This window comes from Netta rufina (genome assembly GCF_964035555.1).
Source record: "Netta rufina genome assembly, chromosome: 17".
Lineage (NCBI taxonomy): Eukaryota > Metazoa > Chordata > Aves > Anseriformes > Anatidae > Netta > Netta rufina.
Window position 1 is genome coordinate 8746743 of NC_140141.1, and position 26632 is coordinate 8773374.

The 26632-nt window shown below is 47.1% G+C and overlaps 1 protein-coding gene across 6 annotated transcripts in view; it reads left to right on the forward strand.

Annotated features, from left to right (window-relative positions):
- The window catches only part of TAOK3 (TAO kinase 3), an 82894-nt gene extending 56383 nt beyond the window's left edge, over positions 1-26511 (forward strand). For 5 of the 6 annotated variants that reach the window (XM_084297388.1, XM_084297387.1, XM_084297389.1 and 2 more), the window contains 10 exons: positions 515-682; positions 3551-3757; positions 10030-10164; positions 17228-17464; positions 18091-18219; positions 19553-19756; positions 22293-22532; positions 23521-23733; positions 23832-24014; positions 24137-26511. In XM_084297388.1, coding sequence (XP_084153514.1) covers positions 515-682; positions 3551-3757; positions 10030-10164; positions 17228-17464; positions 18091-18219; positions 19553-19756; positions 22293-22532; positions 23521-23733; positions 23832-24014; positions 24137-24298 — 1878 coding nt within the window. In that variant the 3' untranslated portion in view covers positions 24299-26511. The remainder of the gene's footprint in view (positions 1-514; positions 683-3550; positions 3758-10029; positions 10165-17227; positions 17465-18090; positions 18220-19552; positions 19757-22292; positions 22533-23520; positions 23734-23831; positions 24015-24136) is intronic. The other variant, XM_084297392.1, reaches the window with a different exon arrangement.
- Positions 26512-26632: the final 121 nt, after the last annotated feature.

The window sequence follows — 26632 nt, forward strand, 5'->3', positions numbered from 1 at the left end:
TACACTTAAAGTGAAGGGGCTGGGGAAGGAACAAATCAGCTCTGATGCTCGGAGAGCCCAGAAAACCTGACCTCAGTCCAAAAAGTGAATCAGGGAGTCAGGGCGGAGAGCTTTCAAAGGACCTCTCTGCCCACCACCCTGCTTCTCCTGCCACTGATGTGTATGTGCACATGAGTTTCGAGTCGCAGAGTGATTTTTGCTCCTTTCTCTGTACTCTGCGTTTGATTGTGCTCTGTGCTGAAGCAGTTCCTCTGACTTCCCAACAAAGCGCTTTGCAGCCTACGCTTCAAAACTCAAAGGGCATGGCACGATCCGTTTGGTTGTTTGATACAGTGATGAGTACGGTACGGGTAATCAGTGCTGAGGCTTTCATAACAGGTATTACTAACTACTGAACGTGAACTCATGGTGTCTCATGCCCCTCTTGGGAGGGAGAAGCCCCTGTGCCCTTGTTTTCACATGAAACATGCTAGTGTCATGTCTGAGACCGTGTGTTTTATTTCCTTGATTATAGCATGACTTTGTTCGCCGAGACCGACCACCAAGGGTACTAATAGACCTCATACAAAGGACAAAAGATGCAGTACGTGAACTGGATAACCTTCAGTACCGGAAAATGAAGAAAATCCTTTTCCAAGAGACACGGAATGGCCCACTGACCGAGTCTCAAGAGGAGGAGGAGGTACTTTTATTTTGTTGCCCCATTTGCGCTGTTCTAAATCATTTTAGGAAAAGTGAGATGCTCCTGTCGTTAAGGGGCAGAACAAACACGGCCAGGTATGGATGCAGAGCATTAGCAGCCATTACTCAGTGGTAGACGTGCATTTATTGGCAACTTTAAAACTTCATTTTTTCAAATGGTTGCCTTTCTTCTGAAAACTTTTGGGAAGAAAATCATTTTAAGGGAGATTCTCTACGATGAAAAATAACTCACAGCCTCTATGAAGGAGGTCCTAGTGATGGTCCAAGGTTTCCAGTCTTATAAGCACAACCAAGAGCAGTTGATTAATGCTGATATATATTTTTTAAATTAACATAGGCCCATTACTTTATAGTATAGTTATCGTGAGCTGAAAAGTAAATCACCAAATTAGTAAGACTTGTTTTTTTAATTTTTAATCTTTTTTGCTTTTATATTAAAGATATAAAACTCAGCTGCAATTTAAATCTTGTAATAAACAACTCACTTAATCAGTGTATGATAATTGACACTAACTGTGGCTCAGAAAAGAAAAACAGTCATTTTTTAATTGATGAGATTAGATGGAAATTTATGTCATTTGGTGCAGGCACATTGGATAAATAAATCCATGCCTGGTTCTCAACCACAAAAAAATCACAGACAAATTGATGTTTTTATTCCTTTTTGCTGTATTACAGCAAGATCACGTGCAGTGAGATGCCCAAGCTTAGTGTATGTTTGGGGACTTGACTTTGAGGCTTGTGTATGTCAGATATTCTTGTAAGGCTGGGCTACAGCGTTGGTTTAAGAAATGGGCAAGCCTGGGTGTCAGGAGAGCACACAGGAAGAAGAGACTGGTGCTTAATACTGCCCTTCACCGTGGGGAAGATGCACAAAAGCAGCAAGAACAGCAACCACTGTGGTTAAAGCTACAAAGTGCAGCTGTTCTGACCCTCCAGCTAGGCAACTTTAAATCTTTAGGTTATTTATCTGGGGGAAGGAGAGCGGGGGTGTCAGATTTTTGCACTGGAAGCTTCAAGCTGTGTCCACCTGTGTGTGACAAACTGCTGGGAGAGTGACAGAGCAGGAAGCACAAGGAAGTGAGCTTCACACTTAACAACTCAGCAGATCCAAGCTTAAAAGCCAAGGTGTGGTAGCAGTTGACTCTGAGATGCATCTTCCTCTGTTCTTCCTGTCCCCACCCCTAAAAAGGGGGAAAAAATGTATGTCCAGGAATTAACACTAATAAAGCTCACACTCTGCATGTGCACAGCATGCCCTGCACTGGGATTTACCCCTGAGCTTGCATACCACAAGAAGAGGTTGTATTGCTCGTGTGTACATTGCTTACTTGATGCTGAAAGTCAAACACAGCACTCGCTTCAGTTACTAATGGTTAACAGAAGCTGTAAATGCCACAAGCCAGTTTCTCTTTCTACCTTAGTGTAAGGGACATTACAAATCCTTATTTTTAACACTAAAAATAATACTAATGCTTTCCTCAGAGCTCTTGAAAAAAACTAAAGATCATTTGGAAAGTATTTAAGCCAGGAAGTCAACGTTAAGGTTGCGTGTGCAATCTTCTTCTCTGCCCTTTTGTGCATATGTATTTATTAGTTACATAGTCACATTCTCATCTGAGATGCCTGGTAGTTATTTCTTCTACAGCTTTATATAAGCATCCTGGAAATGTTTTCATTCTCCTGTGTATATGTTTTCTGTAAAACAGTATTCTTTTGTATTTTGGAGTTTAAGTGCTTTTACACAGGCTCTGAATGATCTGCTAATTGCTTAAAAATAATCAGACAATCAAATACATATCTGTCAAGTCTGTCAAGTTTATCTTTCTTTCAGTTTCCAACCAAATGAGTATCCTGTTAATTGATTTGAAATGTAATTCTCCCCAAGCTCACTTCGGAGGCCAGGAGGAACTGAGTGCAGTAGCAAGCCATTCATTTTGGTGAGCCGAGGCTATTTCAGAGCAGGAGCTGAAGGCTGCTCAGAGCTCTCAGTCCTCACTGAACTCACTGCAAGCATCTTCAGTCCTGTTAGTTTATTACTGGGGACTCTGTATGTTCTCAAATCAGTCCAGATTAAGCTCATACTCAGGGATTACTGAGCTGGTATGAGTATACAAGCAAAAGAAAAAAAAAAAAAGATGCTAACTTCTGATATTTGTCTGTAGAAGAAAAACGTGTCCTATGTGAGGAACAATTACTTAGGTATGTCTAAGCAGATTACAATAACTTTAATCGCTGTAATAATGCAGGCTCTTCTGAGTCAGCTGTTTAAAGGTGAATGAAGATTACATAAGAATTTATCTTGGCTGAAAACACAAATATAGCATGTTGGTTTTAGCTTGAAAGAATGTCACTGCTGACTGCTTGGGACAAGGAGGTTAAAACCTCTGCGCCCGTGATGTACCTGAGATAGCTACCGAGTCATGAACAAATGGGTTCATCTTCTGACTCACAAAATGTGTTGTAGCATATATAAACTCGGAACATGGTTTTAACACAAACTTCAAAGATTGTTCCTTTCACATTTATGAGACTCCTTTCACCACCCATCCAGTATTCCTGGATGCGTCCTGTTCAAGCCAGAGCCATGCCCAGACTTACTGATATGTGCAAAAAACTGTCCTGATGTCTGATTTATGAGGATTGCAGGGGAGGAGGCAAAAGCTCGCTGCCCCCTGTGGAATGCTGCATAACTCAGGCAGCCTCAAGAAACGTAGTTGCCAAAATACTGAGTAAAACCCCTTTAACTCTGCCGAGTTGCCTTTAAAGCAAACCTTGGGCACCGCAGTCACCCCGCTGGGCAGGTGACCTCCTGCGGTATCCATAACCCATGCCCCTTGTTTTATAGGACAGTGAGCATGGATCAAACCTGAGTAGGAAGATGGACAGTCTGGGCAGCAACCACTCCATCCCGAGCATGTCCGTGAGCACAGGCAGTCAGAGCAGCAGTGTGAGCAGCATGCAGGAGGTCCTGGATGAGAGCAGCCCTGAACTGGTCATGATGCATAGTGACGAGAGCACAATTAATTCCACTTCCTCCGTTGTTCATAAGAAGGTATGTCCTCTGGTGCTCTCCAAAGCTTCCTGCCCTCCCTGCTGTCGCTCGTGCTGCGTAGGGCCCAGCGAGCGGCGTGCTGTGGTCTTGTGCTAAGCCGTTTGCTGAGAGCAGGAGCTGGTGATGGGCTTGCCAGAGTCAAGTTCTGTGTTTTTTAATTTTAACGGCTGAGCTGTGTTCAGATGATCTCTGAAAATACAGAGATGGCTAAGGAAGGGTAGCGCTGTCTGTGTCTAGGCAGGGTCCACGCAGACTTACTGCATGCCTCCTCACCTGCCCCGCATGTGCACTCCTTCACCTCTGCTCGTGTCTTCAGTCCTTGTTTCCTTGTGAATGAGTGTGCTGTACTGTGTAGCACGGTGACAAGTGGTCACAGCAAAGCTAACTGTTTACCAGTCACAGTGTATGATTAAAATCTGCTTGCACTTGGATTTCCCTCATGAGAAGTGGAAGTGTGCAGAACTTTGGACCCTTCCCACGAGGTACGTTTCCAGTTAAATACTACTCACTGCTTCTCTGTTCTTGCGCTGCATGCTGTGATCTGTTGCCATTTTGTTTTCTTGGTGCTAGATAGCAAACTGAAGTTGTCTACCTCTAAGTCAGCATCTAATCTGTGGGATTGTTTGAGTGAAATAGTTTTGGCTTGGCCTTAGCAGTGTCATTTACTAGTGGGCAGTAAAGTGTAGGCTTTGTGTGATTGCATTTGCAAAGAGCTTCAATGTGTACATGTGCTTTTTGCCAGAAGAGCTAAAACATTACAGCAGCAATAAAAGTATGAGTTTCACATTTGTAGGGTTGCGACAAGCCTGATTTTAACTAACTAAATATTTGTAAGCATTTTTGTCTCCTGAAATACACTATTTATGTAACTGAATATTGAAGCATTTATAGAAGGGACCTCTCAAGTCATTTTGTCTCCAACAAAAGATTGCTGTATATATTTAAAGATATGGGAAGATAAGATGCATAAATTTCAGTAGGTTACTTTTTTTTTTTCAAATATGTTTTCAGTAGCACCTTTAAAGAGAGACCTTTTTGGAAAAAAATAGGGACAAAAGGCCAGTCCAAGGAACCATCAGAATGAAGAGCGGCATGACTCATCTTACGTGCTGGTGATTGTAGTTGGAGCTTGTTTCTCATTTTGTGTAGGTTTCGAGAACGTTTATTTTGATTTCACATTGCCAGGTAGTTATATTTATGTATGCATTAAAATAGAAGTCGGAGAGATTGATTTACACAATGGTACATTATAATATTACTGATGGATCGGTGTCGTTACAGTTGATGAAGACAAAATGTGAGCCACTCCTGCCAGACCTAAATTGCATTTGTGAAAGAAGTAGAGTTGCTGCTTGCCTTAAGAATACCATTTCACTTCGTACTGATTGTATGGCACTTGTAAAGTACAAATACAGGAAGACTTCTGAGGTTATGAATTCAATCCTCTTAGCATTGTAATAACTGCGACGTTCTGTAAGATGAAGACATTCAGCTGAGAACAATGCTCAGTTCAGTTAGGCTCCTTTTAAAAACTTCCCAACTCACAGTTTATGTATGGTGTCATATTTAAGTTATGGACAGAGGGAAGTGTTAGTTGCCTCTGCTTACGGGTACGTGTGGGCAGGGAGCATATACTCGCATTACCCTGTGGTTGCACACCATACATACATACATACACTTGCACTGTGAAAAAGCATAATTATGACACCACGTGAATGTTTTTATTGCTTGTTTGGAAGAATGGGAGATCTTCCACACTTTTAAGGGAGGTAGGGTAAAAGAGCTTACATAGAGGTCACTTAAAGCGGGTGTTTTGAAGTAATTTAGGAAGCACAAGAGCCAGATCTGCACTGATAACTCTTGCACACTACCTTTTGCTGTACATATGCATTTAGAATATGCATAGCAGGACATATACCACTCTGAAAATACAGTTTTAACATACGCCTTCTTAAAATTCTCTGTTACTTGGGGCAATACAATCTTAAACAAAATATATATATAATATATATTAATATATACATGAAAAGAATAAAGTTGGAACAGGACATTTCAGGGGATTTATGTATACATACATTCATTCTATTTTCAAGTTATAGTTCTTTATTCTGAAAAAAAAAAAAAAAAAAAAACATTCAATTTGTGCTTGCTTTAACTGTGTTTCTGTAAACTGATCAAGTTAATCCACACAACCTGGTTTTGTACTACGAGGTGAGAAGTAGGGAGCTCGGTAATACTCTGGAGCCTAATCACAAACAAAAGTAAAAGAACCTGGGGGTTCAAGTTTAAATTTAGCTGTTGTTTTGCATTTCATCAGCCTTTAAAGGCTAAAAAGAAAATACAGATGAACATAATTAGCCAGCTGTCTGCGTTATGTGGACACGGGGTCATCTACTAGATTGTTTTGACACAGGTCAAATCAGAGTGTTGTGTAAAATTATGGTATTCCACAAATGTGTTAATTAACAACCTCCAGATGTACCAGACTGTGCAAATGACCAGGATGGCTAAATTGCCTGAACTCTTCACATTTTTTAAGACTCAGAGCTCCAAGTGTCAGAGACCTTTTGATTTCTTTGCGCCACGGCCCCAGAGTGTTGTGTGCAACTGTAAAATTCAGGATGAACAAGTCTGTGGGGACGTGCAAAACACAATTCCCAACCTTCAGTGCTTCAGGCCGCTGCCTGATGTGAAGAGTCAGCCCGAGTGGCTTCCAGGAACGCTGTTCTGCTGTCCGAAACAAATACAGCAAGCGGTAGGACTTGGAATGCTCCCGTGTGGGATTACTTTATTTTCATGAGACTTTATAGTAGTAAGGGGAAAAAAAAAAGTCTCATTTAATCAAAGCAACAAGCCAGTATGGTATTGTTTTGTTCAGCTCTGCTGTACAGACTTGTTGCTGGTCCTTACCTCTTAAAGATGAAACTTTGGGAATAAAAACATTGCCAGGGGAATCCTCTGATTAAAATCTAGTTTATAACAAAAGGCATGAAAAGAGGATGCTCACAAACTGCCCAATGCCCGTAATAAATACGGACTTCTCTAAGATCTGTTGGAACTTGAGTGACTTCACAAGTCCACTGAATTACCCTGTGCACGCCGGTGCCTACTGCTGCCGCGGTCAGCACACAGCCTTCCTGCTGCCTCTGCCCTGCTCTTCGATGGGAGCTCTCCTACGTGTCAGGAGTCATGATTCGTACTTGGGAAAGGTGGTGGTTCTAGGAGATGTAAAGGATATTTGGGTGTAATGACTTACAGGCTTGAGTTTTGGTTTGCGTGCGCAGGGCAGCGATAAACCCTACGTACTGTCTGGAGCTGTCAAGGAGGTCATGAAGCCTTTTCTAGAAAGACTCCTGATACATCAACCTCTCTGCAGATTATTGAGTTTTAGTCCGGTGTTTTACCATGAACAATGGCGCCCTGCTTCCTTTAAATTCTTAGAAGTTGGGCGTTTGCTGCAGTTCTGTGCGCTGCTCTTGCTCTTCATGAAGGTATTTGGTGTGCACCATCAGAGGTGCAGCACGCGGGTGAATATTCCTGGCGAGGTGAAACTGGATGGTTCTGCCTCAGGCTGGTGCAGAGTGGTCAGTTTGCTGTTGGGGAGGTTGTGAATTGGTTACGGAAGACAATGGGACTCCTTCCTCTGTGTTTTGTTAGGTCACTTAATGCGAGAGGTTCAACGCTGCTATGTGCTGAACAAATGTTCAGTGCTGAACTATGAAATACGATTTATAGATCTGTCTGCCCGGTTTTGCTGTGATTAAAATTTGAGGCAAAATTCTCATCGATTTATCAGTAGGAAAAAAATCAACTCCCATCTACCTACTGAGTTGTTTTGTTTGCTTCTGTGGCTTGCTCATTCAGTTGCCTTCTGAGCAGGTATTTTATTCATGTAGGAAGTTTTGTTGCAGAAATATCTCTTTCCCCCCTAGCATTTATTGGAACAAGCTACATCTTTCTTTATAAACGAAAATTATCAGAATAATTACTGCTATCTGGAAGGAGTCAGCTCAGAACGTCCGTGGCATAACACGAAAACACCATTAACAACAGGCGGTGAGCATTGCTCTTAAAAATGCATGGCTGCTGCATTAGGTTGATGTTCCTGAGATGATGTTCTGGTGCTAGGGACTGTAAAACCTGCTGTTTGGTGAGGAGGATGAAAAGATGGTGTGTGGTGGAACCGAGGTGGGGCTCTGGAGAGCAGAATTTGGGTTGTCATCCACGGGCTGACATTGGGCAAGTCATGCTGGTTTGAGCAGTGGTTTGCTTCTTGCCTGCTTTTAATATTTTACATTCATCCTAGTATGGTAACGGAGAGAAGGAAAGTGATTGAAGGACTGGGGTGTTTCTAGAAGACCTTAGGAACCTTGTTTGTTCACGAGGGCTTTGTGTATTTGGCCAGATAGGTGAGGGTGCTGCGGAGCTACAGAAGGCATGGGAGTGGTGCTCTTCCCATGGACCCATGTGTGTCATCTGAGTGATGCTGCTGAATTTTACCTGTTCAATCAGGATTTTTGGTGCAACTATTAGAATCTAAGACTCTTTTTGGGAAAGCGTGCAAGTCTGGGAGCACCCTGTCTGCCACGTGAACGTGCACAGATGCAAAACATAAGATCAGCCCCACCACCGGTAATTGCCCTTCTGTAACACTGCTTCCCCCTGCTTGGGCAATGAAAAGCCCAACAATGACAAATGTAAAAAAGAAACGGCAGCATTTTATTACACTCAGTGTAGGCCCACTACTTGTTTGGCAGACTGTCCTTTTTAATCGATTGGGCACGCTGGGGCTCCTGCGGGTAGCTGCGGGGGTGCCGGGACAGTCTCAGCCCGGCCCAGCCCTGCAAAGGCAAAGGGGAGCCTGGGACACAAGGGCTCGAAATGAAGGACGGGAGAAGAGAAAATGATATTGAAAGTTGAATTGGCACGGGTCCAAACCAGAAAAAGCCAAACGCTGAGGACAGCAGAGGGGAAATGAGCAGCGTGAACGGGAGAGGCGCGGCAGCGTGACAGCGGTGTGGTGGTGGAAGTGTTGGTGTGCGTTGGCTGGTTTCTTATCCTGGGTCTTTCTGACCTGGCCAATGTCTGGAGTGGTGACAGGGTGGTGAAGTGCTCGTGCTCGCCCGCAGACACCCTCTGCACAGGCCCACAATCCGCTGCTGCCATAGCCAGCGCTCGGCTCAAAGCTTGGCCTCTCCTGCTTGCCTTCAGCGTACGCGTTCCTCACTTCCACAGCCTTTGGTTTGTGTCCATGACGGCCACAGACCTGATGAAACTCAGGAACAATTGGTGGTGGTTAGCAGGAGGAGCTCGAGGAGGGCAGCCACGAAGCCATGCCAGGAGCCCTGCGGTGGGTGCGTGGCCATCAGCTCCTGTCACGGGACACGGCAGGCACCCGGCGGTGGTCGGAGCTGTCTGCAGGTGTGCTGACTTCTGGAGGCCACCTCTTCAATTAGCAGGTTCCCAATGGTGCTTCTGACGAGCGTGGCTGGTTGGGGTCTCCGTGGGCTCGCCAGGAGCTCTGCTGTCCTCACACCCAGCCCGCGGCGCTTCGGCAGAAGCACGGCCGCTGCTCGCCGCGCCTTTGCCAGCGAGCGAGCAGGGGAAGGCTGCATGAGAAACCATTTGTGCTGAAACCCGTGAGCTGTTGCTTTAAAGGGAAAAAAAAAAAAAATCCTTTGTGGGCTGTGGAGAGAAAGTGCTAGAAGCGTGCGGGATCATGACTGGAAAGCAGGATCCCTGAGTGGCGGCGGCGGCGATCCTGCGCGGCGGCAGGGAGCGAGCCGGGACGCCGGTCCCGCTGCCGGGACAGAGGAGCCGGGCTGCCAAGGGAATGAGGCAAAATGTTGCTCTGGTGTTAAAAGGCAGCGGCGGCGGCTTTGCTAGACATGGAAGTCACGTTTTTCAAGGGATTACTCGGTTGCAGTGCTTTAAGCCAACCTTTCTGAGGAGCCCGGTCGCTCTGCATTGCTTTGTGCTTCTGAGTCTTTTTTTTTCCGCACGTATGTAATACTGGAGGTTTAAAAAAAAAAAAAAAAAAAAAATCTGCCAGGGATTCAGAAGGCATCCCGCTAGCGATCAGCTGACACGCCGAACCGAAGCTGCAATGTGTTGCTTATTCATTTTGTACCGTGGGAGCTGCAGGGGCTAGCAGAGAGCTAAACTATGCATTTCAAACAGCCGTGCTTGTGCAGAAAGAGGGCTGAGAGACAGGCAGCCGCCGAGGAAAGAGCACAGCTGGACTTTCTCCTTGTTTTTATCCATTTCTGCAGGATCATGTATTTATAAGGGATGAGGTGGGCCACAGGGATCGCAGGCCTGAGGTGCGGCCTACCCAGTCAGTGCAGAATCAGGCCCTCCACTACCGGAACCGAGAGCGCTTTGCCACAATCAAATCAGCGTCTTTGGTAAGCAGCCCCCACCCCTGCTCTCTCTCTGTCTCTCTGTTTCTCTCTCTCTCTCTGGGAAGGGGTCAAGAAAAAAAATTTTTCTCTCTTAATTTTTTTTAATCTGTTGGCATAGCAACTAGATATTGCACCGAATGATGTTTTAGCCGTGTGTGTGAAATGTAAGGTGTAGGGTATCTGTAATATCTGGGCTTTCACACTGCATATCTTTCCAGCCGATGTGGAATAAGCCACATTCGTGGGTGAAGCTAATATCGTCTTAGATTTTTTTTTTTTCCTCTTCCACCTATCTCCTTTGTTAGGGCTGCTGCTATTAACAAATGTGCTTGTTTGCATGTGCATTAAGAGTGTCTATGTGCTTGTGTGAAATACGGTTAAATGCTGTGGAAATGCAGATGCATATGGGTTTTGAAACAATAAGATTGCTGTTTCCAGGATGAGCTGCTGCCGATTTTTTTTATTATTTTTTAATTATTTTTCCCATTCATTCATTCATTTATTTCAAGCAACTGTGCTGTGACTGCGCTTTGCAGGCTGATCCCCGGGCGGGATCCGCGGGGTTGCAAGAGCCGAGGGCTCACGGCGGGGCTGTGGGCTTACAAAGAGGAGGGGGATGGGCTGAATCCATCCAGATTTGTACTATTGCAAATGTGATTGCTGTAGGATGCCTTTGTAGTAGCGAGAGGGGTGTGTGCTGCCAGAGTTGGCGGCCGCGCCGCCTCCCCGGCACCCGCGCGGCTGCGGCCGGCGGCAGCCTTCAGAGGGGCCCGCTCGTGGGAGCGGGGTGAGAAGCGGGGTGGATGGATGGATGGACAGATGGATGGATGGATGGACAGACATGTCAGCGAAAGATTCGGGCCCCCCGGCGTTGGAGGTCACATGGACGGGAGCGTTAGGAAGCACCGTGCCGCTTGCCTGCTGCCATGACATCATCCTGGACCAGCCCCGAAATTACAACAGCAGCCCTCCCCTTCTTGCTCTGCCCTGGCTGAATGATTTTTTTTGATTTTTTTTTTTATTTTTTGCCTTCACCATCACCATTTCTTGATCCCCCTGCACAGATCTGCTCGATCTCTCCGCGTGCAAGAGGCAGCGGCGTGTGTGTGACCACAGCTAAAGGTTGCCAGCCGAGCAGAAAGGCAGCGGCAGTGCCAGCAGCCAAATACCTTCCCGTATGGTGGTTGCTGCTGCTGTGAAATCCTGAAATGACGCTGAGGCGTTCAGACCTGTCACCAGACACTTTGCAGGCTGAGATTTGGGGCAGGGCATCCGAGTTCCACCTTCTGCAGGGGTATTTCTGTGTAACACCGCCTGACTGCTCCCCGGGGCTGAGTCCCCTGCTCCCCATCCTCCTCTCCCCGATTTCAGGATCCTCCTCTCCCTGATTTCAGAATTGACCTAGAAATGAGCACGTTAGAGGTCTTCTGGTCTCCTGGAGACCCTCTGCCTTGCACATTTTTTCTCTTTTGTGCGTGTGCATACAGCACAACACCAGCACTGTTGCCTGCACTCAACAAATAAAAGTAGGATACTGTTAAGTTGGCTGGAAGGAAGAAATGATAAATGGCTGAAATCCCATCATCCAAACATGTATGTAAATTGATTCCTAGATCATTGTCAGTGTGAAACGTACTCATGATCTCTTACTCCCCATGGAAAGCTGCACCTCCTGTCCTGCCCTCGGCAGCAGAGTCCATCGCTCTTCTCTTCCTCGGACGTGTCCTCCCTGAGCTTCTTGGGTGGGTGAAGTTATCGTGCGGTGAGGCCCCCTTGGGAGCTGGTCAAAGAGGGTGGCACAAGGATAAGGACAGCGAGGTCTTCACAGTCCTCTGAGCTCTGGGGAAGGCAGCAGATGTCCCAGGGTCACTTTTCAGTCCCATGGCAGTCCCCTGTGGGGCTGGGACCGTGTAGGCCTTACTTAGCCACTTGGATTTCCTGAATTGCTCCGCTTCAATCACCAAGTGATTAACAAGATACCTGGCCAGGAAGATGCTGGGCTTTTTGGAGAACTTTTCTGCTTCTGATTTTCTGTGGAACGTGCTCTGATAAGGCTTAGAGTTCACACCAGCGCAGCAGTACGTGCATGGCACCTTCTGGGACACGGGGAAGTCCCAACCCTTGTCTCATTGTGTTAGCCACTGGGCCTGGGGAAGAGCACACAGCGTGTCACGTACAAACTTCATTGTTCCCCATCACATGCGTACGTATCCTCTTCCCCAACAAGAGAGAAGTTCCCCAAAACACCCCCTGGGTGTTACAGGAGGCATTGCTGTGTCCTTAGGTTCTGAGATTGCAGGGTAGGGAAGTAATTTCAGTTTGTTTACAAGAAAAATACTTTAATTTCAGTTAATTTTCTGTTAATTTCAGTTAATTTTGTGATGGGCTTTCTCTTTAATGATCTTTCACCTCTGCATTTTCCAAAACGGGAATCTAGAAAACAGTCTAAATTTCAGCCTTTTCCCCCAAACACAAAGAATGCCAGTATACATCCTTGGGATAGAAGTGCTGGCGTGGCTGTCGCACTCTTCTTTTTTTAACCCCTGTGCATTCAGTTACCTCTGGGTGACTGGAGGGTGTCAGTGGGTGGCACGTTGCTGGTCCTGCTATGGCCAAGGGAAAACTGTCACACCTGCCCCCTTGTCTCCTGTTCCAGTACCTGGGGGGAAGACAAGGTTTGGCGTGTAGCTGACAGGGGGAGGGTGACCTAAACATGTCTGAAAGTTAGTGTGAAACCAGAAATCCAGACTATTCATCTGTGTGAATTTATTCTTTCAAATGTTATCTAAAAAAATAAATAATCCTATGTGATAGCTCCTAGATCACTGCTGCTGACCATCAGTTGGCTTCTCAGCACCTGGGCACTGCTTTTGGGCACAGGAAGGTTACACAGCTGAGAGCCACGTAGCCTGCATTGCAGAACATCCTGAATTACCAGAAAATGGGAGTTCTAACACCAAATTTAACGCTATGGGGTGATATTTGGGTGTCAAAACATCTGCTGTGGGATGTGCTGGACACCACCTGCGACAAGAGAAGAGGGCAGCACTGGAGGAGGGGCACCGAGTGCAGGGCCGGTGGGCTGCGCACATTGCTTCCCCTGGGCCAGATCCAGGGTCTCAGGTACTCACGTTCCTGATGTTCACCCTGACATCAGGATACTGCAGGCTGAGGAAAGGCTTTCTGAAGGGCTCTGTCAGCTTGGAAGTCTGGTCTCTTCCTAAAAACAAGCTCTAATAGCTTTAGCGAGTGAAGGGGACCGCAAACAGGAGGGCTGCACTAGACAGCTCTGCGCTCCCGATGTCCCAGAGATTTTAAGTGCAGTTCCCCTGCCCTGTTTTTCTGCAAAAGCATCACATGAATAATAAGGAAACTGGGCAGGCTTTCAGATAACATAGTGAAATGGGTTATCCACAAAGGAACGGGCTGTGAATATCTCTCTCCACTCTTTCAGTGATGCTTTGATATTATTTATAACAGGCTTAAAAAAAAAAAAAAGAGGGCAAATGGGGTTAAGAAAGCTGAAGGAGTGTTCTTGCTTTTTGAAACAAGTGCTTACCTTTGGTCTTATTTCAAGCAACAGTTTTAATAGTCACTCATTCCTGGACCACCACGTTCTTTGGCCATTGTGTGTTCCACCTTCTTCACCTCTTTTTTTTTTCCTTCTGGCACTCTTGGGACAGCATGGAACGGTGCTACAGGAAAACACCCTGGGTATTTCTGCTGTTGTATTCAAAATCGGTATCTGAAAAGGAGATCAGGTGCCAGCCACATCTCCATCTTACTTCGCAGATTATCAGTGATCCATAAATTAAAAGTTACAACCAGGAACCTAAGCCTTGGAGCTGAGAGAGCTGCAGTGAAAAGGAAGGCTGCAGGTTGTGCGTGTTGACAAGACTGCACCTATCAACATTTTCCAGTGAAAGGTGTTCTTTTAGATATGTGCAGAGAGGCACTGGTTTGCATTTCTGGGTGTCTTCCATACTCAACCCCTTAGCTCTCCACCACCTCACATATTTCCTTGATACCTGCTTTTGCAGCTTTCAAATGAAATGTTCTAATGGGTAAAACTTCATAGAAAGATCAGGCAGTAGGGACCCTACTGAAGGCCTTGGTGTTCTCTTTGAAATCCAAATACTAGCAAAAATATTACATGATCTCATCCTGGGTGTGCAAAGCCAAATGTCTGGGTACATGTGAGCACTCTTCTCTGGCTGTGGCCATTAAAATGACATTGGGACAGTGTGACACCAAAACCTGGTGTGTTCACATGGTGGCTCTTCCCCTGCACCCTCTTCTGCTGAAGCAATGACGTGTTTTTCCAGATGCTTGTGCTCTTCAGCAACTCATCTGGCTGCTGCCAAACAGATCCTTGCCCTAAAATACTGACTTGTTCTTTCTTATCTCAAGGAGGTTCTCTCATTGTGAGGGGCTGCTGGTGTCTTGCTCGGTCCTCTGCCACCACCCAGCAACGAGGACTTGGTATTTTGGTTAGTTATCAAGAGGTGAGAATAACCCTCGCTTGGGAGAACATTCAGTGTCTTGGTAGAGAGACATATATATATAATTATTTTATTTTATTTTTTTTTAAAAGAAGGAACTCTAAGAACTGGCAGTTTAGAGAAGTTGTGAGCCCAGCTTCCTTACGTCAAGCCAAAATCTTGGAGAGTGAAAAAGAGGAAGTTTGGATTTGGTGACAAGTGAACTGCCTGTGAGAGTAGGTTGGGAAAGGCAGCTGCCTGTCTCAGCACTGTGTATGCCAAAGATGCAGGGGGATAAGAAACTGAGGAAATGTCATGCCTTAAAGGCTGCTCTGTTTTATGCCCAGTTTTGGTTCTGCCAATGACTGATTCAACGTGCTTCAAGTAGAGCTTCAGGAAACCACAGTTTTCTGCTTTAAAGGATCCTGACATTTTCTGGTTACGTGGAGAAGAAATTTTGCAGTGAGCAATTCAGTTTTAATCTTTCCCCATTGTTATCTGCAGGATTACATTTGCAAAATGCTTCTTAAAGTTCAAAGTGCCTTTGTCTAAGAACGCTAGGGAGGTGATTCCTGAGACTTGCCCAGATCTTGTTTTTCAGATGGTCACTGAGGCTGTGCACCCATCACAGGCTTCACCGTCAGAACCGTAACCATCCAGGTGTTGACATATTATTTAGTCTGAAGTGCTTCTCTGGTACCGAGATGGTCACATCCAGCAGCTTATTCCAATTTCTTTCAACTTCACCCTTGCTGTCTTCGAGATCACTGTTTGTGGACCTCATCTTCGAGGCCAGAGTTCTGAAGAGTGTTGGTCTTAATTAGAGATTACGGTGATAAATTAACTCTGTAGCATGAGCATGCTGAATGCAGACATCAGATCCATAAAACGTCCACAAAGTCTCCTGCTCTTCTGCTCCCTGCTGCCCTTCTTCTCCCTGGTCTTCAGGAATGAAATGCTGCTTCTGTTTTTAAAGATGAGGGCAAAGGGAAGACTGGCAAGGTTGGTAGTGGATTTTTAGATCTGTGGTTCTTATGTTCTTGCTGTTCGCCTTGTCCTGCCGAATTGTTGATGCTGAGCGTGCCCTGTACAGTGCTCTGCTCTTTGCAACCAGGCAGGGCCTGAAACACGGCGCAATTGGGCAGATCCTGCACTGCTTCCTGCTGTTACCAGATCTCCCCAGCTTTTCCTAAGCTATAGCAGAACACCCCCCTAGTACCAGCTTTGTGTTTCAGCAGTCATTCCCACATCCCCACGTGTTCTGATGCCTGGCTGAGGTGGGTTTCAGTACCCAGCCCCGACCATATGAAGGCAGGCTTCCTCCTTACACTGGTGGCTGAGGTGTCAGCGTGTATTCAATCACGACGATTTCAAAATAACATCCCAAAATTCCTCGTGCAAGGAGGACGTGATTTGTGCATCAGCACAATGAAGGTCTTCAGGTGCATCCCATCCTATGCCTGAACTCACCTTAAAGGTCCCCAAAATGCGACCTCCGAATGGTGGCAGTGCTGGAGCAGGTGCCAAGTTCTTTCTCCTGGCTACCTCTGGAGGAATTCTTCAGCCAGGCTGGGCTCTTGGTTCGTGACACTTCTGTAATCCCCTGCAAAGGGCTCAGCTCTGCTGCTCATGGTTAGTGTGAGGGGAGATGTCCCCTCTTCTGGAGTCAGACTGCAGCTCTACGTGTGTGCGAAAGGCTTTTGGCTCCCAAGGCTGAAAGATCTAGGCTAGAAGATCTGCTCATCTTCTATATGTGAAGTTCCTGGGACTGTATTCTTAATTAAAAAAAAATAATAATTCAAAAATTGGTCTTGGACACTTTACATCTTTTGAAATGGAAGCATTCCCATTCAAGTTTTCTTCTGAAAAATTTTGGCACAACTTACTGGGTGTTTTTTTCCCTCTTTTCACATGGCTGTACTTAGGCATGGAAATGATGTGGAACCTGTGAGTTTGTTTCAGCTGAGCGGGGTTTAAAATCTGCTTAGACCATCTGATCAGTCTCGTTAAGAGCACACAGTTCCAGAACAGTGTTCCCTTGTTAGAAAACTTTCAGTTCTGGTAGGGAATGAGCTCAGTCTGCTGTCTTCTTGCATTTCAAGAAGAAATTTTGAAGGAGGTGCAGGAAATAGGTATTGAGGGACTGAACTGGTGCTTCCAGGAATGGGGAGTTTCTCAAAGTGGATGCCACCTTGTAAGCCCACGTAACCTTCGGGATTTGAGCCCTGTGTCTGAAGAAGGTTGCACAGCAGCCACCTGCGTTTCCAGATCTCCTCTGGTGTTTCCTGTATCGATGGGTAGTAACCCACTGGTTCCTCTGTTCATAACGTGACGTTTTCTGCTGTGTTACTGAAAATGAACGTGGAGTTGTCAGGAAAATATGGGAGGGAAGAACGAGGAGGGAGAAACCTTTTGGCCTGGTTTGTGATATTAAACAGCAGCACCCTGTGAAACCCCAAACAGCAATCATTCCCTGGAAGTTGACTCCTAAGAGCACAGCAGAGCGCGGCCTGCTTTACAGGTAAGCGGTGAACGGGGCAGCGAAGGCGGCCACCTAGCAGTTCTTTCCCTTTCCCTGCCATCAGGTTACAAGGCAGATCCATGAGCATGAGCAGGAGAACGAGTTGCGGGAACAGATGTCAGGATATAAGCGGATGCGGCGCCAGCACCAGAAGCAGCTGATCGCCCTGGAAAACAAGTTGAAGGCCGAGATGGATGAGCACCGCCTCAAGCTGCAGAAGGAGGTGGAGACGCATGCCAACAACTCGTCCATTGAGCTGGAGAAGCTGGCCAAGAAGCAAGTGGCTGTGATGGAGAAAGAGGTGGGTACAGATACAGGCTCCCTAGGCGTACGAGAAGCTTGAGAGGGAGAGGTGTGTGCCAGCTCTCAGGGAAAGGGCAGTGGAAGTGCTGCTTAAACCCACGTTCTTGAGCACACGGAGTGGTCGCTGCCTGGAGCTGCAGATTTGTGAAGGAACTGCACAGCCACGAGCTGACCCTCTGGGTGACGGGCGCTCCACTGGCACCCACTGATGCTGTAGCTGTGGAAAGTGACCGACAAACTCTGGGGGCACCTTGGGGAGGCTTCTGCCTCGTGGCTGAGGTGTGTTATTGAGGCTGTGACAAAGCTCGTGGTGCTGTAACCCGTCCTTCTGCTGTCACTCAGCCTGTTCAGAAATTGGTACGTTAATTACATGGTAATTAGTGGGCTTCTGCCCTCTGGGGTGGTTTCGGTGAAGAGACAGAAAGAGGAAGCTCTTAAATGTACATGGGCATTATGGTTTCTTCCTGTGCAAGCAGCTTGCATTTGGCCAAACGCTCATGACTGTGTCTGGCATAGGATGGGAGAATGACAGACAAAAAAAATGCCCAAAAGAAGACCAATTTATGCTGGATTCAGTACCTGCTCCTTCACCCCTGTTCTTTTTCCTTTCTCTGTGACTTGCAGGCAAAGACGGCTGCAGCAGATGAAAAGAAATTCCAGCAACAGATTTTGGCTCAGCAGAAGAAAGACCTGGCGACCTTTTTAGAAAGTCAGAAGAAACAATACAAGCTTTGCAAGGAAAAGATTAAAGAGGCAAGAAGCCATCGTTTTGGGGGCTGAACGGGGTGTGGCATGAACATGAACTAGACTTTCTTTTTGATTAACCTGAGCCAGCCCAAGGATTTAAGGGATGCTGTCATACTTGGAAGCAAATTTAGATTCCCAGCTAGTAAAGTTTCAGGAACTGGGATCATCTGGCAGCATTTCTAGAATTAGGGATGCTGGAGGAGCCTTTGTGGGTTGCTGTAGAGCAGAATCTTTGAAACCAAGGGTGATGAGGGGAAATGGGAGTTCATAGAGCACTCTTCTTCCCCCTTTCCCTCATTTGTTTTTCCCCTCAAGCCATAAGCAATCAGAACAGAGGTACACGTCACTTGATTAAAAACCCAGGGATCACTTATATGAAGTAGAAAATAGGTAGGCTGAGGGATTTGGGGTTGTTCAGCCTGGAGAAGAGAAGGCTCCAGGGAGAGACCTTCCAACAGCCTGCCAGTACTTAAAGGGGGCTACAGGGGAGCTGGGGGGTGGGACTCTTTGTCAGGGAGTGCAGTGATAGGGGTGATGGTTTTATACTTAAAGAGGACAGATTTAGATTAGATATAAGGAAGAAATTATTTCCTATGAGGGAGGTGAGGCCCTAGCATAGGTTGCCCAGAGAAGCTGTGGATGCCCCATCCCTGGAAATGCTCAAGGCCAGGCTGGATTGGGCTGGGGGCTGCCTGGCGTGGTGGGAGGTGCCCATTGCAGGGGGTTGCAACTAGATGATTTTTAAGGTCCCTTCCAACCTGAACCATTCTGTGAAATAAGTAACTTCAGTGCATAGCCTATATCTATCCCAAACTACGTTATTTAAGTACATCATCCCACCAGGTAGCAAAATCCTTTGCTGTTATGATGAATGTAGAGGGGACAGAATGGACAGTAAAGAGCCCCACAGAGGATCTGATTCAACAGACTTGAGCATGAGTTGAAGTAAAGGAAACTTAAGCCCAAGCTGGACTCCTTTGTAAAACAGGTGCAGAGCTAGGAAGGGAGCCAAGGATTTTGACCCATTCTCTTTTCTGGATGGCCAGAGCCTCCCCTGCAGTGGTGTTTTCTGTCTTTTCCTTGCTGCAGTGTTCAGCCTTGAGGCATTTGTGCGTAATTGCCATTTCTTCCTGCTCCTCTTGGTGTGTTAATGCAGCTCTGGAAGCAGTAGGGCTGGGCATGGCAGGGGGACGAGTCTGGTTCCCCTTGTGCCTGCTCATTTTGGTGTCCTTCTGTGAACGGAATGGCAGAGGAGTAGCCAGCAACAGAAGGTCCTCCAAGTCCCATGTCGCAGTGATCCTAAGGAGAGTCTTGTTTTTTTGACTCTGTATGCATGCAGGAAATGAATGAGGACCACAGCACACCGAAGAAAGAGAAGCAGGAAAGAATATCCAAACACAAAGAGAACCTGCAGCACACGCAGGCTGAAGAGGAGGCCCATCTTCTCAGCCAGCAGAGACTCTTCTACGACAAAAACTGCCGTTTCTTCAAGAGAAAAACGATGATCAAGAGGCACGAGATGGAACAGCAGAACATTCGGGAAGTATGGCACTCTTCAGTTCTTTTTCCAGACATTTTCTTAACTGTTCTAGCTTCATGTCTGTAAAAGTTTGCTAGCTGCGTGATACTAGATCTTCATATTTTAAGTTGTCAAACAGAACCGAGAAAAATGTAGGAAAAGTGTTTTGGGAACCCGTTTTCCATACAGAAATGTAGCTGGCACATGGCTGTTTTTATTTATTGAAGGAGGAGGGTGGCAAGACTGGCTTGCAGAAAGAAATACCACATGGGCTTTTAGATTTTTTGGGGGGAGCCTGTTGGGCTGCTTTCACAACGTGTGGCAGTTTTTGCCATGGTAAGCATCAGGGCCGCCTGTAGGATGGGATGGCTGAAAGGACATCAGGTGAGGAGTTGTGCTTGTTGGCTGAAGGAAACCCACACAGTTAAAATTGGTGTAGTGAAACAGTAATAACCTTAACAGAACAATACAGAGGTTGCAGACCAAAATGCTACAAATGTTAATACCAAAAATTCAGTCCTGTTGTGTCTGTGTTCTGAGCATCTGCAAATAATCAGAAGTTGGTTTTGCCATTGGGCTCCACTCAAACCAGTGCTCAACGTGCCCAGAAGGGGTGGCAGTTTAAGGAGAAGCTGTTTAACGTCTGGCTTCTCCTCATTTTTTATTAACCCTCACTTTATGGGCTGCATGTAGTCAAATACCACGTTGCAAAAATAATTATTACTTCTAGGTATTTTTCTGTGGTCATCACTGTAGGATCTGAATTCTTCATGGAATGTTATTTTTGGACAAGGACTATGAGAAGGGGAAGGTATTTTAGTAACGGCTGAGAGTGAACGAGTGGTCAAAAAATTCTAATAATCATTTATTTAGTCTGTTACCAGACTATTCCACCATACTAACTGCTGCCCAGTATTTTACCTATGCAGAGCTTTGCTGCTGTTGACTTTGGATGTGCCTGGGGCTGCTCAGCTGCTTAGCGAATCACACCCCAAAAATTAATGACTGTGTGAAAAATCAGATTTGGGCACACTTAGCACTGTGTGTAAGCTCTGTGGCAAGGGTGAGAACAGAATTCAGTTATCCAGTATGCTATTTAAGTGTATTTTAGCCAGGAGACACTCCTCTGAGTTCTGGCATTTAAGCTCTAAGGAGACTTACTTCTCCGAATGATGTAAGTGTTGTTTATTTCCTGAAAATCATGCCCCTACTAATTAGTTCATATTCACTGGTAAGGTACCTGAAGTAAATAACGCCTTTAAAATGTTTTTTTCTTGATGTTTCAAGTCACCAAGAGGTTTTCTTGTACAAATGGGAAAGCCTTTGTGAGAAGTGGAGTGCCTGTTTGCTCGCCCTGAACTGAAATCAGGGCGAGCAAACAGGCCCACAGCAGCTGGTTGGCCTGTCCAAAGTGTAAGGCACAAGTGTCACAGGAAAGGATTTCAGCATATCAGTAGATCTCATTTTTTATTTTGGCTGTCAGGGGTGCAGCCTTGGCTTAAACACGAACACGTGCAGTGCCTTCACAGGGGTTAGAGCAGATTTGGAGGACCTGTTTGCAGGTGCTGACGTTGAGCAGTACAACAGGATTACAGCATGAAGCAACAACTCCGAATTCCTAATGAGATTTCTTGCTTTGACTGCAAAAATTTGTTAGGCTGAGCCAACACGGGGCGCTCCCCGTGCTGGGCACTGGATGTGTACGTAGCGCAAAGCGGCCCCTGCTGTGCCGGAGCCTCGCATGAAGCGCGGTGATGGGTTTGTAGGCTGAGAGCTGAGGCAGAGGCAGACCAGCAGACCATCTGTGAAGGTCACCACATCGCCAGTGAGAGGTGCAGCTGTAATCACTGCTCAGCTGAGCTGGATTCAGCTCCAGGCTCTACAGGTTGTTGGCACTACCCCGAGACAGAAATAAAAGCAGCAATCAGGGAGAGAATCACTCATCATCCCCTTCCTTGGTCTGCAACGTGGTGAAGGTTTCCCTAGACTGTAGGGCTCTGTGTGGAGGAACAGTTACGTACATGTTGTGAAGTAGCATGAAACTTGGAATATGTTTTAATTTTACAAAAAGATGCTGCACCTGGGGCCATAAATTACTTGTGTGTGGTGGCAGACTGGGTAAGAAAAAACAAATCTATGTTGGAGCTTTCTCCCCCGCTTTGGCCATTCTAGTATTAGTGATGAATAAGAAGCTCTGTATCTCTGTCTAGCAGAGATTTAAATTTAAAACAGAAAATACCTAATTCTGCACATTGCTGTCAGTCACCCCAGCTTGGAGCACCCAGGGATGAATTAAAAACCTCCGGGCTCTCAGCAGATGCAGGCGGCTCTCGTGTGGCCCCAGTGCCACCTGCTGGAGACTCACCAGGGGACCTGGGAGCTGGCAGAGGAGCAGTAACAGGGGTGCTGGGTGGCTGCTTTGTCACCATTCCCATCGTGCTGCTGGTTTGGGGTTTTTCTGTGGCATGTGAAAGTCATAGAAGCTGTCTAAAGGAGCAATTAGGGCACCCAGCCTTGCAAATTCAACTTCTGTCTTGTGCTCTGCTGTCCTCTTGTGCAGGAGTTAAACAAGAAGCGGACCCAGAAAGAAATGGAGCACGCCATGCTGATCCGGCACGACGAGTCGACGCGCGAGCTGGAGTACAGGCAGCTGCACACGCTGCAGAAGCTGCGAATGGACCTGATCCGGCTGCAGCACCAGACTGAGCTCGAGAACCAGCTGGAATACAACAAGCGGCGAGAGCGGGAGCTGCACAGGAAGCATTTCATGGAGCTCCGGCAGCAACCAAAGAACCTGAAGGTGCTGGAAGCTTTCCTTCCTCCTCTTCCACCCTCTGTCCCGCCGTGCTTGCTGTGCGGGCAGGCTGTGCCCCTGCTGCTCCTCTCACAGCACCCACACCCCGGAGCCAGCGTTCTCCACCAGCTCTCCGAGCTCTCCTCTGCGTCGCTTTCCTTTGCTCAGAGCTGTTTGGTGTAAGGAAGTTGCAAGCCACTGTAGCAATGAGCTCAACGAGGATTTTATTTTATTTTTTTTAAGTGCTGTGCTGATTGAGGCTGCTGGGTAAAACCAGGCTAGTCCTTAACCCAGCGTGACAGAACTTGCTTCTGATGGATGAGCTGTGCTGTCTGCATGCCCTTGCTCGTGTCAGCCTACAGACCTCGATGTGGGAAGGGGCTGGCTGATGCTTCCTCACTTTCAAAGGTTACAGAGGGAGAGAACCTGGGCGCGCTGAGCAGTGCTCTGTCCTAGTCCAGCCGCGGGTTGGTTAGAAACCTCTGAGCTGCCCTGGGAGATCACTGCTCCTCCTCAGGATGCCCTAAAAAAAAAAAGGCAGCAGAGTGCTTTTATCCGTCTGGTCCCACTCTCACTAGCTGCCAGCTCTGCTGTCTCCACGTAGTGTGGTTGTGGTGAGGGAGGCAGCTGGTGGAGGTGTTTCTGGGTATGAGAACGGGAGGCCTTTAAGAGCAAGGCCGCCCTGCGTTTTGGGAGGCAGGTGGCAAGGCGATGGGCTGGGCGAGCTGCAGGAAGCAGTGGCAGAAGGTGGAAATAGTTAAGGAGGGTTTCATCGGTCCTGCTGCTGGCCCAGGCCCGCGGTCAGCAGCACCCCAACAGGGGCTGGAGCTGGCGCTGCTTGTTAGGTCGCTGCGTGCATGGAGCAGCTCCCAGCTGGGTGCAGGGGCAGGAGGTGGCTCAGAGCACGGGCAGCTGTGGCTCTCCTTTCGGGTGCGCTACAACCTCCCCGTTCCCAAAGCCCTTCGTGCTCTTCACATCGTTCCTTCCTTGGCAGGCCATGGAAATGCAGATCAAAAAGCAGTTCCAGGACACGTGCAAAGTGCAAACTAAGCAGTACAAAGCACTGAAGAATCACCAGCTGGAAGTAACTCCAAAGAGTGAGCACAAGACAATTTTGAAGAGCCTGAAGGACGAGCAGACGAGGAAGCTCGCCATCCTGGCAGAGCAGTACGAGCAGAGCATCAACGAGATGATGGCCTCGCAGGCGGTAGGTGCAGCGTGAGGCTCCTCCTGCCCCCGGGCCGGCGGCGTGGGGGCAGTCGGGCCGTCAGTCCGTGCAGCACGCGGTGTTCTTCCCCCTTACAGCTCCGGCTGGACGAGGCTCAAGAAGCGGAATGCCAAGCCCTGAGACTGCAACTCCAGCAGGAGATGGAGCTCCTCAACGCGTACCAGAGCAAAATTAAGATGCAGACAGAAGCACAGCATGAAAGAGAACTCCAGAAGCTGGAGCAACGGGTGTCGCTGCGCAGAGCACATCTGGAGCAAAAGGTAGGCACCGGGGGGACTGCCAGGGGGTTCCCATGGGCACGTACCCCTCTCGCGTGGGGTCAGCGCCCGGCCGGGAGCTGCCGCGCTGTGCCCTGAGGGGCTGCTGCCTGTGCTTCTTGCAGATCGAAGAGGAGCTAGCCGCCCTCCAGAAGGAACGCAGCGAGAGGATAAAGTTTCTGTTGGAAAGGCAGGAGCGAGAGATTGAAACGTTTGACATGGAGAGCTTGCGAATGGGCTTTGGGAATTTGGTCACATTAGAATATCCCAAGGAGGACTATAGATGAGATTAAATTTCTTTGCCATTTAGCAACAACAAAAAGATAAAAAGCAAACAAAATAATGACGAAACTTGCAAAACCAACATTCCCCATGTTAACGGGCGTGCTCTCTCTCTTTCTGTCTCTCTTACTGACATCGTGTCGGACTAGTGCCTGTATATTCTTACTCCATCAGGGGCCCCCTTTCCCCCTGTGTCAAGTCCCGGTGCAGGACAGCTCCTGGCGGTCTTTTCCATAGTATGTCACAGTATTGATGTCTCTGTGCAATGATTAAAAATGTTTCAGTGAAAACTTTGGAGACAATTTTAATGGAAAAAAAAAAAAAGTGGATGTATGTTGCTTTTGAGCAATCACTCATTTTTACCACCAATCTACGAAAGTACAAAGCAAAAAAAAAATCCTCAAATGCTATATACAAACCCAGGGGGAGAGAGACTAAATCCGCAGCCTTACCTTAACTAGCTGCTGCATTATTTTATTTTATTTTTATTTTTTTGGTATTTATTCATCAGGAATAATTAAATAATAAAAAAATTTTATTAAAGATTGAGAAATTTGATACATTTTACAGAAAAAAAAAAATTAATCGTGATGTACATATCAGTGGTGACATATTATTACTTTTTTGGGGGTGGGGAGGGGCGGGGCAAAGATCTGGTGATTTTTAGAAGAACCATGCCAGGCGAGGCGGGGATTAGACCTCGGTCCTCGGCATATTCTTGATTGTATCATAATCATTTTCTGCTGTCGCAGAGAATGTGAATACACTTAAATGAGCCCACAGGATCCCAGTAGCACAAATTGGGCTTTGTCAAATCGTGTATTTTGTGTATAGAAGGAATTTAAGGAGAGCTTTTACTTATTTTCATATTGTATTTTAACTGTTTCTCTGATCAAAAATTTTTTTACTTCTTTCCCCCCTTCCCTCCTGCTCCCTGCCACCCCGCCCACTTTCCGGTTCAGTACTTGGAGTTCAACACTGTCTGTCAGATCATCCTGAGCCCTTTCTTTTCTTTTTTTTTTGTTGTTTCTTTTGTTCCTCCCCCGAGTCCACCCCCAACCCCATGATCTCGGTCATAAATATTGCATTATTCACACTTTCAAACTGTGTATTTTCTTACAATAAAAAGATTAAAAAAAAAAGGCTTTACTTCTTTTGCATGCACTTTAAAAAAAAAAGAAAAAACAACAAAAGAACAAAAAAACATTTTTCAGGTTCAAAGGAAGAGCATGAATAACTGTCAGAGCTTTTAATTATATTTGTAAATAAAAGTGTTCATCACAACGCCTCGCTGTCTCATTGCGGGAAGGGCTCCGGGGCTGCCCCTGCGGGGAAGCTGCCGCAGGAACCGCTGGTGGGGGAGCTTCTGGGCTGCCCCGAAGCTGTTTATTGGGGCAGGGGAGGTGTTTGTGCCAACTCACAGCTTCTGCTCTCAGCTTTTTTGCCTTTCTTCCAGCCTGAGAAGTCCTGGGCTGTGAACCAGCCCTTACCAAGCACCAGGTAATGCAGGTGTTGGGGCACCTCCTCTCCACCTGTGTGTTTCGTGGATCTTGGTCTTTATTTGGGGTGTTTCCTTCAAGAGCTGTCACTCCTCACTTTTTTCTTTGCTGGCCCTGTGCATAGGAGCTATCCCAGGGGTGTGCTGGTGGCGTAGCACAGCTGCATGCTCACCTGTAGCCTCCACTCACCCGAGGCGTGCTCATGTCTTTAGAAGTACAAGGTACCTGATATTTACGGGGCATTGCTGCAGCATTTTGAGGTTTGTAATGTGGTTTACACACTCCTCAAAAAACAGTACCTTTGAGAAAAGAAGTTAAAAGAAGGGGAAGGCTTCCAGTGCTGTGAAGCAGAATCACATTCGCTTCATTTCTTTACATCCTTTGAAGACAGCCGTGAGCTGTGCTTCATTTTCTGAGTGCTGAGGACGCCCCGCCAGGCCTCGCCCCCTGCAGGCTGCAGGAGCAGCACAACGGCAGCCCGGCGGGGAAGGGGAGCGCCCCCAGGTGCCAAGTGGCGGTGCCCAGCACAGGAGGTGACAGCTGCAACTCAGGGGGGAACCCAGGAGCAGCAAGGAATGCGAAGGGTTTAGTGGTGGAGGTGTTGGGGGTAAGCGACACTGTCCTGGCTATAAGGAACGTGCCTGCCTTGAGCTCCGTTCCTAAAACATCAGCATTTTATCTTCTAGGCTCGATGTGTGTGTTTCAGGCAGCGCTGCCCACGTGGTGCTCCCCTCGCAGGGCTCCAGCCTTGCCTCCGTGCCGGGAGGGGAAGGAACAGGGGAAGGAAGGGCGCCGCGCCGAGCTGCCAGCACTCCCCTGCTCCCCAAGGACACAAGCACA